The 14,070-nt window shown below is 34.4% G+C and overlaps 1 protein-coding gene across 2 annotated transcripts; it reads right to left on the minus strand.

The window, feature by feature from the left end:
- Window positions 1–1,986: 1,986 nt before the first annotated feature.
- noc (no ocelli) lies at window positions 1,987–11,356 on the minus strand. Of its 2 annotated transcripts, XM_067765589.1 has the most exons (3): window positions 11,162–11,356; window positions 10,594–11,074; window positions 1,987–5,270 (listed from the first exon to the last, which is right to left on the minus strand). In XM_067765589.1, the coding sequence occupies exons 2-3, from the start codon at window positions 10,681–10,683 to the stop codon at window positions 3,765–3,767; spliced, it is 1,596 nt and encodes a 531-aa protein (XP_067621690.1). In that variant the 5' UTR covers window positions 10,684–11,074; window positions 11,162–11,356; the 3' UTR covers window positions 1,987–3,764. The 2 variants fall into 2 exon arrangements, with proteins under 2 accessions (XP_067621690.1, XP_067621689.1); XM_067765588.1 differs by having other exon boundaries at window positions 10,594–11,355.
- Window positions 11,357–14,070: the final 2,714 nt, after the last annotated feature.

Here is a 14,070-nt window from a genome sequence, read left to right on the forward strand (position 1 = left end):
CTTTTATATTTATAACAGTATCCTTAGCTTTTTTATAGGTTCCTGTATCCCCCCAGTATAGTGGATCTACCTCCAGAAATTGAGATGATATCCCAAACCGACCAAAAAAATCAATTGTATTTCCTGTTACAAAATCGTGTAGTTCTTTTTCTATGAATTTATTGATTTCAGTGGGCCTTAAGTGTAACCTCTTCAAATTTTCTGTTTCCTTGTCGCAGTTGTCCTATGCTTTTGATTTTTTCCACAATCTTTTTCTTCGTGGTACAAGAGACGTCATCATCGAACAATGCCAATGCAATACATTCTTCAAACAGGTACCATAGGTGGTTACAAAACTTTTTTATTGCAATATCAGATATTTTTTATTAACATTTCTGTATTTATAAATTTCTTTAATAAAAGATAAGTCTTGAAGAGGTGCTCTATGAGGATTGGTACAGTAAAACCAAACCTTAACATATAATTGTATAATAAACGGCCATATACTTGCTATCGAATCCTCTTCATGCTCCGTTAGTTTAAACTGTTCACGAAATAAATAGATTTTTAAGCAATACAATGCCTTAGATATCCACCGAGAATGACGAGTGGGCTTTGGTACACGAAACTTTATGCCATCACTTCCTCCTAGACATATAGACGTTAATTCCAATAATTCCCTATAGTCATCTCTTACTATTTTCTTTTTCAACTTTTCCTTAGAGGGTTTTTTAAAATGGTATCTTTGCTATCGCTTAAAAGTAATTTCAATTCTTTATTTCGTAGCATATCTCTAAAACTAATTTTGTCGATGTTTTTGCAATTTTCTTGAAATCGGCGAAATAACTGAACGCCCTTACTAGTATTTGCTGGAAAATAACTCTCAGCAAAACTTTATAAATATGATGGCAACAAGGTAGATAAAAAATGTTTCGCTCAAGTTTTTTTCTAATAACGTTGCAGCTTCTTTTATAACGCATGTGTTAACCGATGTCGTATCTAAACAACAGGCCACAATATCATTCTTCAGATCCCATTCAAATAGCAGTTCATACTACGTATGAGCTACTTCCGAGCCTGTTGCAGCATATACTTTTGGAGCTCCTATTAACTGTTCGGCATTCCTGTAAGTAACAACAACTGGAAGTCGTTCCAACTTTTTACGACCCGTTATTTCTGGAAGTGGTTTTCCATCCCAATGCAAAGTGCCGCAATTTATCTATTTAAAAAAACCTACTATTCAAAATTTTTCACTCATGAGCAGTTAGTTTTAATAAGAAAACGTCTAAGAAATTTTGGGTAGTTGTTTGCAATTTTAAAATATATATTTTCATTTCTTTATACTTTTTTTTTTAATTTCTTTCAAGAACAAGTTGCAGCGCAGGCTTAAATTTGTTGTGGCGATACGCATTTCGAAAGAAAATTTATAAAAAATATATGTGTATACTTTTTAAAATAAATAAACTTCAAATTTGGCTTCAAGGGATATATGTATTTGTGTATAAAACAGTTTATTTGAGCGTTTTTTGCCCGAATACCACGATTCACTGATAAACACAATTGCACAGATTTAATTTACTTTTCATATTTGTTTGTCGAAAGCAATATATATTTTGCCGTAACTCTGTTATTGCTCGACCGATTTTGAAGATTGTGGCCATTTTAGAAAAGTAACAAAACATCTTAATTACGGTGTGGAGAAGCAGTAAATTTTCGTAGGGTTTAGAAATATGGAAGCCTGAAACACGAAATTGTAAAAATTCGTAATTTTTCAGGATTTCGAGCCCTTTGCGCCACCTCTAAATCTTTTTTGATTGGCCTAAACCTTTGTATATATTCGTTTTTGAGCTACTCGCATATTTTTAGGGGGTGAGATCAAGAATCCAAACACTTTTTTTTCCTCCATACAACGAAGGACCACCCTAACACTTACACAACAACAATAATTAGAAAGCGGTAGCTATAAACTTCCGCATACTAACCAGCATTTGAAATAATAACTTCAACTTTTATATTTAATTATTATTATTTATTATCTTCATTTAATTGTAAAATGAAAACTAATTATTCCATCAAGTTTTAAGTTGCAGTTTTTTTGACTGATTTTATATGATATTTTACAGAAATTGTTTCAAGTATATAAACACATACATACAATCACTTAATATTTTGTTTTAAACATGGTGTGTTTTGTAAATATGAAAAATATTATTTCATGCTTTTTATGCTTCTTAAATTGTTACATTTATTACTTAACTAAATTGAATTTTGTAAAAGCCAATAAAACAAAAAAACATAAAAGTGAAAGGCAATTTTGTATACACTTTCAGTTCAAATAACACAAATTAAAAATTAAAAAAAATTTACAATTTTCATGCTTAAAATTACATAATTAAAGGCAAACGAACGTAAAACATACATATATATGCATGTGTAAGTAGTATTATTTTTAAATTAATATTTTGTAACAAAAAAAAACTAGTTTTCGTGATTGTTTATATTTGTTAAGGTTACGTGGTTATTGGAAAAATGCTTTGGCTGCATTTTACAACTTAAAATTTTAATAATTTTACACGTTCTCACATGTATTTCTATGTAAATACATATATGCATGGGCATTAGGGTGGGCCGAAAATATGTTTTTCTTTAATTTACATTATTAGTACCAAAAATAGTTTTCTTTGTGCGGAAAACAAAAAAAATATTTGGCCGATATCATGGTCTATACCAATGCCGTTAGAATAAGAAGTTATTTAAACTTTTTTTTTATAATTTTTTGATTGGATACTCAATATTCTACAAAAATGTTTCTGTAATAAAGTTACGTCAAGTTTATAATTTAAATTTTGTGAAAACAAAATTTTTCAGATATTATCACTTATTTTGTTCCGAAATTTAATTCTTTACAAAAAAGTTCCGATAACATTATTACGTAAAATTTATAGTTACTGAGATAATTGCAATTTTGTTCTAAAAAATTAAAATGAGATATTTCACTCTCTTTTCAGGTTTGTTTTGTAGAAATATTAATGTCCCATGAAGTTTTTATAATAAAATTCATTTTTTACCATGAAGAAGTGATAACATTTCAAAAATTTAATTTTTTTGTTAACAAAATTGCATTTATCCCAGTAACTTTTAACTTGACGTAATATTATTACAGAACTTTTAAGTAGAAAATTTAATTTCCAATCAACATAAGCCTAAGATAACTACCTAACATTATTTTTTTGGTTTCAGAAACTTATTTTTGAACAAAAGATATATTTTTCCTGTTGATAATGAAGAATCAGAAAAAGCTGATTTTCGGCCCAGACTAATGTGCATATGTACATATTTATTTGTATCATTTAAAATCTAATAAGCCTAGCATCCAACTACATTTTAGTATCACAGTGTAAATGATCGCAACGATAGCGCATTCTTAAATTGATTTTTTCTGTACTTTTTACTTGAAACGCAATTTTGTTTTAATCATTTCATTTAAACATTTTCTTTTTTCTTGCCAATTTTCTGCAATTTTAACACCACTTAGATATTTCTCTCTCTTATTCTCTCCAATTTAAATTTTTTTGGTATGAATATTGTAGTAAAGCGCGCGTGGCCCACTGTACGGCCAACTCCTACTTACATATTCTTGCCCTTGTATTGGCCATTGAGGTGCACGCGCACTTCCAAAAGATCACTCATCGGTTAGCCTTTCATTCTCCTATTGACTAGCCTTACTGTTGCTTATTAGCTTACCACGTTTAAGCGCCTACTTATCAGCGCTTACCATTGCGCCCTTACTGATGCACCGATGCAGAGCCAATGCGCTGGCCATACATCGCGTAGGGTGAATAGTAGGGTCCCAAGGCCGCAGCAGCAGCCGCTGCAGCAGGATTAAAGCCAGTCATACCAAATGCTGATGGCGCTGCTAACGCACTTGCTGGTATGCCACCTGGTTTGCCGTAAGGATGATAACGCGCCGCAGCAGCAGCGCTCATTGGACTTAACGGTGGTGTTGGATAGCCACCGCGTAAAGCTGATGGCGGGAAGAGCGTACCCAACAATGATTGTGCCTGCGATTGAGCCAATGCAGCAGCGGCAGCAGCGGGATCGGACAAATTGCCTGTGTGTGTGCGCAGATGTGAGAATAATTCATCGGAGGTTTGGAAACGTTTGCCACAATAAGCATCACCCACCACCCAACTGCATACGTATGGTGCTGAACGTGCAGCAGCAGCGCTGGCAGCAGCTGCAGCAGCCGCCTGTGAATATGGATGATTTGGTGGCAGACCAGCAGCGCCGCCCATCATTGCGATGCCATATTTTTGATGTTCGCATTGCGTGCAACCAGCCGGGCATGGAGCGCCCATAAGCATTTGTTGTGTATGTGCCGAATATGGGCAGCCGGGGCAGTAGGGATCCTTACAAATGGGCACAATAGCTTCACCGCCCGATGGTGTTTTGATGCGTTGATAGCTGATATAGGGATTGGGTTGCGAGCCTGGACCATTGTGACCACCTGGATAGCCACCACTTGCAGCAGCGGCAGCCAACATAGCAGCATGATGATGTGAAAAACCGCCAGCGAACGGTGGGCGAAAGGCGGGGTTACCATGTTGTTCCATACCAGGTGGGCAGCAGAGTGCTGATAGCGGATTTATGCCATATGGGTTGGCTGCTTTGTATGCCGCAGCAGCAGCAGCGGCGGCAGCAGCCATGCTACTCATCTCCTTGGGGTGTGTGGCTGAGCCGTTGGCATTGTTGAGCACCTCCATGCCAGAGCGTACAATGGGACTGGCACCACGTTGCGACGAGCCGGCGGGTGAAACTGTTTTACGATTTTGATCGTTGGGCGTGGGTGTGCTACCATGACCATTTTCCATTTTGATTATATGCATATCCGGTGTGCCATTCGATTTGCTTCGTGATGGTACGCGTATATTATTATTATCAGCACCATTAGAGGAGCATTTTGAGCTAGGGCGCTGCTCGTCGGCAGCAATCGATGATGCAGATTTGAATGAATTATGATTTTGTGCACTAAGCACATTTGTTTCGTATGGTTTGAAAGCCAATTTCACTTCGGTGTTGGTGGGTGTCGTTGATTTGGGTGATTTCGCCTGTGTTGGCGACTTTGAGGCGCTTAGATCTGAACTGCCATTCGATGAGGTTGACGATGAAGATGACGATGTAGATTTTTTTGATTTATCCATAGCGAGTATTGGCTTAACAGCTGACGAATCGGCGCCAATTTGTGAACAAGTTTGTGCCAACAGTGCGAGCGGACTTTTTTTGGAATCCATCTGGAATGGAAAGAAAGCAGAAAAATTTTAAGTAATGCAGTTTTGTGTGAAGTCAGCTGATTTTGTTTACATGAAGAATGTATGTATGTATCAGACCTGTAAAGAAAAAGTACCAGTACAAGTACAAGTATCAGTACCTCAGTACTTCGAAAAATGAGTACAAGTATAAGTATCGAGGTACTTGTACTTGAATTGTTGAAGTACAAGTAAAGTACTTGTAAGTACTTTCGAAGTCCTTTCATAAGTATTGAACGGTTTTGAAGCGGACCAACCAGCACCCTTACGATCACCTAACTTTGACAAAATGGTTGAAGAGGAGTTGTACAGTTATTTTAATGATACATCAACAGATTTCAATATGCTTAAGAGTTATTCTCTTACGAAGGACCTATCACTCAAATTGAATACGCCCTCAGCTTCCTCCGACCCAGTAGAGCGTTTATTTTCCTAAGCAGGCATTGTTTATAGTCCTAGAAGGCAACCAATCACGGACTTTTCGTTTGAAAAGCTAGTACTAATGAAGGCAAGCACAAAACTACTTTAATATTGTTAGCTGTTGTACAATGTATACTTATTTGATATGTAGTTTTACTTCTTGTTGCTTTCTAATATAAATTTTACTCATATTTTGATTTTCCATTTATGAATCAAACTGACATATTTTATCAGAAAAAGTACTTTCGTGTACGTGCAAGTATTTCGTAAGTATATCTACTTGTACTTTCGGATTCGAAGTACAAGTACTGTAGTACTAATACTTTGTACTTAGATTTGAAGTACTTGAGTACTTGTACTTATTTGGTACTAGTACAAGTATGTACTCAGTACCTTACAGGTCTGGTATGTATGCTACTATGCGGGTGATCTCTAAAGCTTGTAAGGTACTTTCTCTTAGAAAATGCTTATATATATAAAAAAAATTGTAAATGAAAGAAGTCTTAAATCAGCATTTGATTTCTCAATCATCCTTTAAGTTTATGCAAATCTATCTATAAATTAAAAATCATTCTACATATTTGTGATGTTTTCAAATGCCCTCTTTTTATTAGCCAATTGAGTAATAAAAAAAAAAACGTTCATAATTCAGCAACTGCACTGTGAAGGAATTTCGAAAACTTTAAAAACCGCTTTCACCGCCAATGACAAAGTCATAAAGACATTTTCTGTATGACTCTAATGATCAACATTTATGGGTCCATATTGTGACACTGAGATTATAAAGTCAATAAAATTGTTGATATGGTAATAAAAATAAATTTCGTTTAATACGTTTCTTGTTTTTTCAGATTTTTTTATTACGCACTAAATTTTATTTTACGAGTTCATAAAAAATTTTTTTGGAAATTAAAGAAAAATTAATGACGCCGAAATGAAGCAGAAAACTGATGACAGAAATTATAGATTTGCTTGTTTTTCACAAAAATTTTGTTTATTATTTTCACAAGAGTGTTCTTTGAGAAAATTATAATAGTTAGTGCTATAGCCTATTTTTTTTAATCGTTTGTCGTTAGCATTCTAGAATGCAAAGTGTATGAGAAATTGAATAAAAGAATTATTTTTTCTACCACTTAGTGCCGTTTTCAACATCTGCAGTTAATTTAGATTTTACCTCTCAACACAGGGTGACCAACGCCAATAATTGTGAATATTTTGTAGAACAAGTCGCAAACATCTATTGTGAATACACGCAAACTAGCCAAACAGCTGACTTTTCTTTACACTTTTTCCTTGCACTTAACTGAGACTCGAAGCTTCAGTTAACATAGAGAAAATTAAAATTTCCATACCTAGAGATAAGTGACTAACAGAAGATTGTGAAAACTGCCCTTAATATCGTTTAAATTTAATACACGCTTAAAAATTAGCACTTAAATTTGAAACCATTCATCGGTTTAAGCAATTTAAACTTTTTTGACTTAAATTCTACTCCTTTCAATTAAGTACTACGTTTCTTAATTTAATTAGTTCAAATTTTTAAACTTAACTTGAACCAAAAATTATAAATATCTAAAAATAGAAACTTGTAGACACTTCTAGCTTAAAAGCAAAACCAAAAAGTTTTAACTTGCTGCTGAAAATAAAAAAAATTATATTTATGAAAATTGCTAGATTATTTTTGACACTCTTTTGTTATACAAATGAAGCGTTGTGATACGTTTTATTGTGCAAATGTGATAGCTTGGTGGGCAAAGGCCTCGAAACTTGCCGACGGGCTGCATATTTTTTAGGTTTTTTTTTTATTTCTTTGGTTTAAAATTGAAACCAGCTACTGGCACTCATTTTCAAGAATATTGGTATAATCTAAATTTTAAACCAAATTTTGTTTGTTCATAAAAGTTTGAAATTTTGGCTCAAAGTTTTAGGCTGTTCGTCCACCTTAGTTCAAAAAAATGCATTCTGACATTATTAAGCTATGACCAATTACTTCTCGAGAATTCTGCTTGCAATGAAACATAATTTTGATAAAATGTTTCTAAGCAGAAGGGATTGAGGAAAGGGCAGGTACTGAACGTAATCTCTCGTTTACTATTTTTCTAGATAAAAAAAAAATGATTCTTCATTGAATTTATGCGCCCAACGAGCTGTTGTGGTACTGGGATAGGATGTCCTGATAAAGTGCCGGAGTGCAGGTGTTGTGCAGCAGAATGAAAGCCCTGTGGCGGGAACAGCAAAGTTGGCAGAAAAGTTTGAAATCATCCTTTGTACGTGGCACAATGATATGAGCTGTATTGCGCTTTTGACACTCTTTGCCTACTACAGTCTTATCTTATGCCTATACCAAACTATACTTTAGGGCTGTTTATTCAATCTCTGGTTAGGTTAGCGCTGACCAGCAGTTTGTCTGTTAAATAAACTGCCGGTTGGCGTTGATGCGACATTGAAAAACGGCCCTAGAGTGTAATTATTTTTTTACCAATACCGCGATTGAATTAACCGGTTTGATGTACACCTACGGAAATAAGAATTGGCACAAGGACATTTTACAGTTTTCACTTGTTTAAGCAAAATAGTTACATAATTTTGACCGATTTAACGTCATTTTCGCCATATTTTTACAGAACTTCTCTCCAAAAATTAAACTTTTTACAAAACATGTTGTTATTTGTTTTCAAAATTGTGAAATGAAAACCAGCTTTAGCAAAGTGAAAATTCTCAAAAGCACTTTCCTAGCAAAATTCCAAAAAAAATCTTTATATAAACAACTTTCTATTTTAGCTCCGCGAATGGCAAATTTGAACAGTTTTCGAATATTACAGAGACCTAATGATGCAACCCTATAGAAATGAAATTTATTTGGCATTTGAAAAAAAAAAATTTCGAATCGCACTTCAATTCGAATCGAGTTACATAAGCTAAAGACTTGACATTTTTTTTTTCAACTGAGTTGAGTACCCGTTTTACATCAAAAATAAATTATTCTAAACTTTTTTGATATTGTTAATTTCAAATTGTTCTTCACAATCTTTAATATAGAAACCAGGCTAATCCTGTTATAATTTTTTTGTTACCGAGTCTTTGCGAGGCAGTGGCTTCTTAAGCGCCGAGATCTAAAACCGCTCAGCTACAGATAAACTCATCAGCTGAGAAATATAGATTCACAAAATACGATAGATTAAAAGTATAAATATAATTTTTTAATTATTAAGAGAAGATAGAACCGTCTTTTTTATGGCAAAGAGCGAGTGCGAAACATCAATTATTTTCGAGTGAGTGTTATAATCTTCACACAAACATAGAAAAGGTTCGTGTAGTTGGAAATTGCTTCTTCTAGTTTTTTTATTGTTCGCAATACAAAATTCGATTAGAACAGTGCACATAACACATATAGAAGGCCTTGTGTAGGGTCTAATTATTTTACAAAACTAATACAGTGATAAAACAGAATAAAGTAAATAGTTTGTTTGGAAAATTTTGGAATAATATGGGTTGATCGGATTTCTTCTTCGTTGATCTAACAAAATGAAAGAACTTTAATATGCTTATTTTGCAAACAATTCCGAGATAGGGCGTTCTTCAATCGAATTCTGATACAGGGCATTTTTGAAACAAATGTTGAAATAGGGCGTTATTCAAACGTTTTCTGAGAAAGGTCATTATCGACAACGGCAGACGAGATAGGGTCATAGGGTCCACTTAGCAGTCGAAATGTAACTATTTACATTGGATTACTCAAGCCTTTGGGAAATGCCTATACAAGAGGCTTGTAATAATTTGAAACCCACTCACATTATTTTTTTTAAATTGTTCAAAGCATATTTCTTAAAGAGAGATAGTTATTTTACTTTGAAACTAAGTTTAGAGATTTAGTCAAGTATTCGAAAAAAAAAAATTGTAAAAAGTGCTTGTGGCGAGCTAAGCAAATCTTAAGAAACTTGGAAAAATATAGCCTTACTTGCTTGATTTCGAAACCTACTTTGAAATCTATTAAAGTTTGTCATACCCACCTCTGTGCAAACTTAGTTTATTTTTTATAAAATATGCTTCTTCTGTAATTTATGAAATAAATAAATGGAGAGCTAATATAAAAGCCGTTATTCAATTTCAAAATCTATTTATGTGTTCCGAATAAAATAAGAGGATGTCTGAAGTGTAAGTATCTTACTTATTCATTTTTGTATATTGTTTCCTGATTTTTCTCATTTACCCATCTAAGCTTTAGAATTTTGAGAAACATATGAAATCCCTTTGGGGTTAGTTTCTACAATATGTGTCGCAATTTCATTAAAAAAAAATTCATGAAGCCTTTTTGACCAAAATTCACCTAGTCTATTTATGCTAGACTTTAGACAGCCTAAATTTCGAACTGCAGAAACTTTAAATTCTATAAGTTCTGACATTTGAAATAAAAATGTGTGAATTTTTAGTATTAAAAAGTATTTTATTGTTGAGTAGTATAGCTATAAGTTAATCGAGTATACACTTCGGTGGGTATTGAATTAGGAGCCTGAAGGTGCTCATAACTTCGAAATTTCAGAATTTTGAGTTAGCTCTTTTTTTACTGAGGCTTAGCTAGTTTGTAATATGTGACATTTTGTGTAAATTAGTTTTGTTTTTAGAGCAAAAAATTTACTAGAAAAAAAAATTGTTTAATATTCGTTAGAACTGTTTATATCGCTACATACTATTTTGCTATATCTCTTGAACCTATAATTTTTTTCGTTTCTAAAAATTAAAAAAACAAGAATATATTAAGCCTTACTTTGTTTATTCAATGAAAAACCTCGTAACATTATACAAACTCCCGTACTCCTAAATCTGCTACATATTCTGTACTTCTTAAATATCCTATTTTCTTAATTTTTTTGCTCAATTTCCAACTCACCGTTGTTGGTATTGGTGATAAGTAATCCGGTTGTAAATATTGGTTGTTGCCAATTGTAACAACACCGCCGCCTCCTTCTAAAACAACCATTTTACGTAAATCCAGAGGTTGAGCAGGAAGCGTTGGTAACGAAATTGAATTAAACGGCTAATCCACAAAGAAGAAAATTTAATCCAAAGGGTGAATTTTATTTATAACTGCTGAGCTGTTAGGCTCACTATTTGATGTGCTGCTAGGTCACGAGTAAATCCAAATTTTTATATAATTTTTTTTTTTTAATATTTGCTATCACTTTTTGCTCTGAAAACTGTGGCGCTGCGTTTTAGTTAATATAATACAAATATTTAGCAGCGTAAGCACAATTGTTTTTTTTTTATTCTTATTTTTTTTTTTTTTGCAAGCACTTTATCTGGATCAAATTTGTATTGAGTGATTTGTCTTAGCTTTTGTTCAAGCGTTTTTCATTGAAGCAAATTTTTTTCTGCAATATATATATATTACAATATTTTATTCTTACTTTAATAGAGCACATTCAGCGCTTTTGAATAACTGCTTTTACACAACTCACTTGTTGTATTGAAGTTTCTTTTTTTTTGCTTAAATTCAGCGCTGCGTTTATGAAGCACAATCAGTTTAGTTTAACTCTCAAATTTTTCATAGAGTATGCACATTTGTATAATAAAATAGCCAAAGGCATTTAGATATTGCTACGTTGCCAGTTTTTTTTAAGGACGTCCGAACGCAAAGAAACCCAAACACGAACTGAATTTTCTATGGCACAAAACTAGTTAAGGTACTTGCTAAACGAGCATTTCACATAACAAATTAACTCACTAAAAGAGCGCACAACATTATATGCAAGCTCATGTGCACTGCACTCTTAATGAGAGCGTGTGCGCTCTATTGCATTTCATCAGCGCGCTACTGTGGTGCTCTAAACCGGAAGAGAGCGCGCCATTGCTAAAGTACCGTTTGCGTAAGCAAGCCAGCTATAGCATGTGTGAGTGAGTGCGCTATAGAAAAATTTTCAAATATGGCGTACTTTTCGTCCAATCATATCGCATGCGCCATACAAAATTATGTACGCTTTGATCTTTTATAAACAGCGACGGCAGACATATATAGAGGTATATATGTACATGGATATGTTGTTGCTAATTGTGGCAACCAGCTGTCAAGCGGTTGTTAATAGTTGAATGAATGGCTGGTTGATTTGTGTGTTTGTAAATATATATGTTTGTATGACTGCTATGGCAGGATATTGAGAGATAAATTTCAAGTAACAGGTTTTCGCTATAGCACAACAATTCATGCAAAAATAGAGCGCAACTACTAGCTGTTACAGCGCTCTCAGCGCAACCACAAATCTTACCGCTCAATTTGTTGCTGCAGTCACAATTTATAGCCAATCAATGTTGATTATTCTCTGCATGTTGCAATGGCAACACTTCAATATGGGGTTGCTTTAAAAAAAATGTGTACTGAGCGCGTTTCGTTTGAGTGTCGCGTAGAGCATTTCAAGCTGTTGAGTGTAACACTCTTTAACACATTTTACATGTATATTTTAAATACACGATTAAATAAGAAATTAATTTAGTGCTCTCTTTGTTTTGTATTTTTTATTGTACGCCGAGAAGCAGAGTAGAAATGCTTGAGTGCGCTCAACGCTCTGGTTGTCGTTGTTGTTAGTGACGGCGTCAATCGCTGCGTTTGGTTAAGTGACCAAAAGGTTGCAATTAAACTGTCACGTTTATCACGCCTTTCAGTACAACAACATCTACACAAATAACTATCACAACTACTAACAGTAGCGGGTAACTTAAACATTAAAACAACAACAAGGAGGCGCACAAAACGAGCGCTTTAATTTTTATTTTTATTGAGCGGTTATGTGGCATAACAAATAGTGAGGTGTGCGGCTGGATGTTGACGCGCCGCGCTTCACCGCACCCACCTTTACATCGCTGGTTCAACTTGTCGAAGTTAGCAGTCAACTACTAAATGGTTGCATTCGCTTGTAAATCGTTCACATTTCTGGCTCTTTGGTGGCATTAAGAAGTTGGTTAGCACGTCGCAAGTCAAACATACATACATACATACTACGTACATACATATATGTATAAATAATAATGTACTTGTTATAGGTATCTATTGCTTACATCCACACATACAACGTGTGCGGCAACTTGTGCATACATATAAAACATTGGAAATTTATGCTCTCGTAAAGTTTTAACACATCAATTTAACACGCATTTTTTGTTAAGCTTAAAAAAGTTGTTCAGTCGCTCAGCTTATTTCTATTACCTAAAATATATGTACATTTTGTTTATGACTTTTCACAGTTAAGTGAAAAGTAATGCTAGCAAACACGTTTCGCATGATTGCAGTCCAGCTTGCTGTAGCATCACAAGTTAGTCACGTTTTGCCGTCGGAATTTTAACTTTTTTCCAAATTACTTAAAACTACTTAAACTTTTGGTATAGGCGGCCGCCGTTGTGTAGTGGTAGCGTGCTTCACCTGCCACACCAAAGATCCTGGATTTAAGTCCCGGGCAAAACAACAACGAAATTTTTCAAAAAAGTTTTATCAATTAGAAACAAGTTTTTCTAAGCGGGATCGACCCAAGGCAGTGGCTCGGCAAACACTTCGCGCGAGTTTCTGCCATGAAAAGCTTCTCAGTGAAAATTCATCTGCCTTGCAGGTGCCGCTCGGAATCAGTATAAAACATATAGGTATCTACTATCCCGCCAATTTGCAGGTAAAATAAAAGAAGAGTACGACGCGAATTGGAGGAGCGGCTTGGCCTAAATGTGGTCAGAGGTAAACGCGCCAAGTATTTTTTTATTTCTTGGTATAGATACTTAAGATTTGTACAAATCGTTTAACACTGTACTCTAGCCCATGTCTCAACTATTTTTTTATTATATTGGGAAAAACTGTGGGCAAGGTATACTGGGCAGCATTATTATAAAAAAAAGCATTGTTAAATCACGGCTTGACCCCGATGAGTTTCTGTTTAAAACATACTCATCACTTTAAAAACTCAGGAACATTGCCAAATAATTAAAAATGATAGAAGTGACTTGAGAGGTTTCCTATTTAATACTAAAAAGGTTTAAGATTGCTTAAACCGATGAAAGGTTTAAAATTAAGGCTCAAATTTCTAACAGTGTACAATTAGGGACGAAGACTTATGTTATAAAATAACTCTGTTCTTTTGGTAAATACTAGAAGTTTTGTGGGGCCAAGATTAATGGTTGCCTCGGTATCTGGCAAATTTGCCGCACTTAATAGCTGGAGCCTTGACCTCGTGAGCGTTGGACATGAACACAGAACGTTCCCAACCGTTCCTTTAATCGTTACATCTGCTATTATTGACAAGGCCTATTATTAGTATTATAAACACGTCACGCCAGAAGGCAGTGTCCAGTTACTATGCCCATCATTAGGTCTTCTCTATAACGTCAACTTTGT

This window comes from Eurosta solidaginis, chromosome 2 (genome assembly GCF_040869045.1).
Source record: "Eurosta solidaginis isolate ZX-2024a chromosome 2, ASM4086904v1, whole genome shotgun sequence".
Classification (NCBI taxonomy): domain Eukaryota; kingdom Metazoa; phylum Arthropoda; class Insecta; order Diptera; family Tephritidae; genus Eurosta; species Eurosta solidaginis.

What these genes read in the sequence shown, in the direction of transcription:
- noc (XM_067765589.1), bottom strand. Translation starts at nt 10,683, where the DNA reads ATGGTTGTTTTAGAAGGAGGCGGCGGTGTTGTTACAATTGGCAACAAC. An exon ending in TATCACCAATACCAACAACG is followed by an intron (nt 5,271 to 10,593) that starts GTGAGTTGGAAA and finishes TTTCCATTCCAG; the next exon opens with ATGGATTCCAAAAAAAGTCC.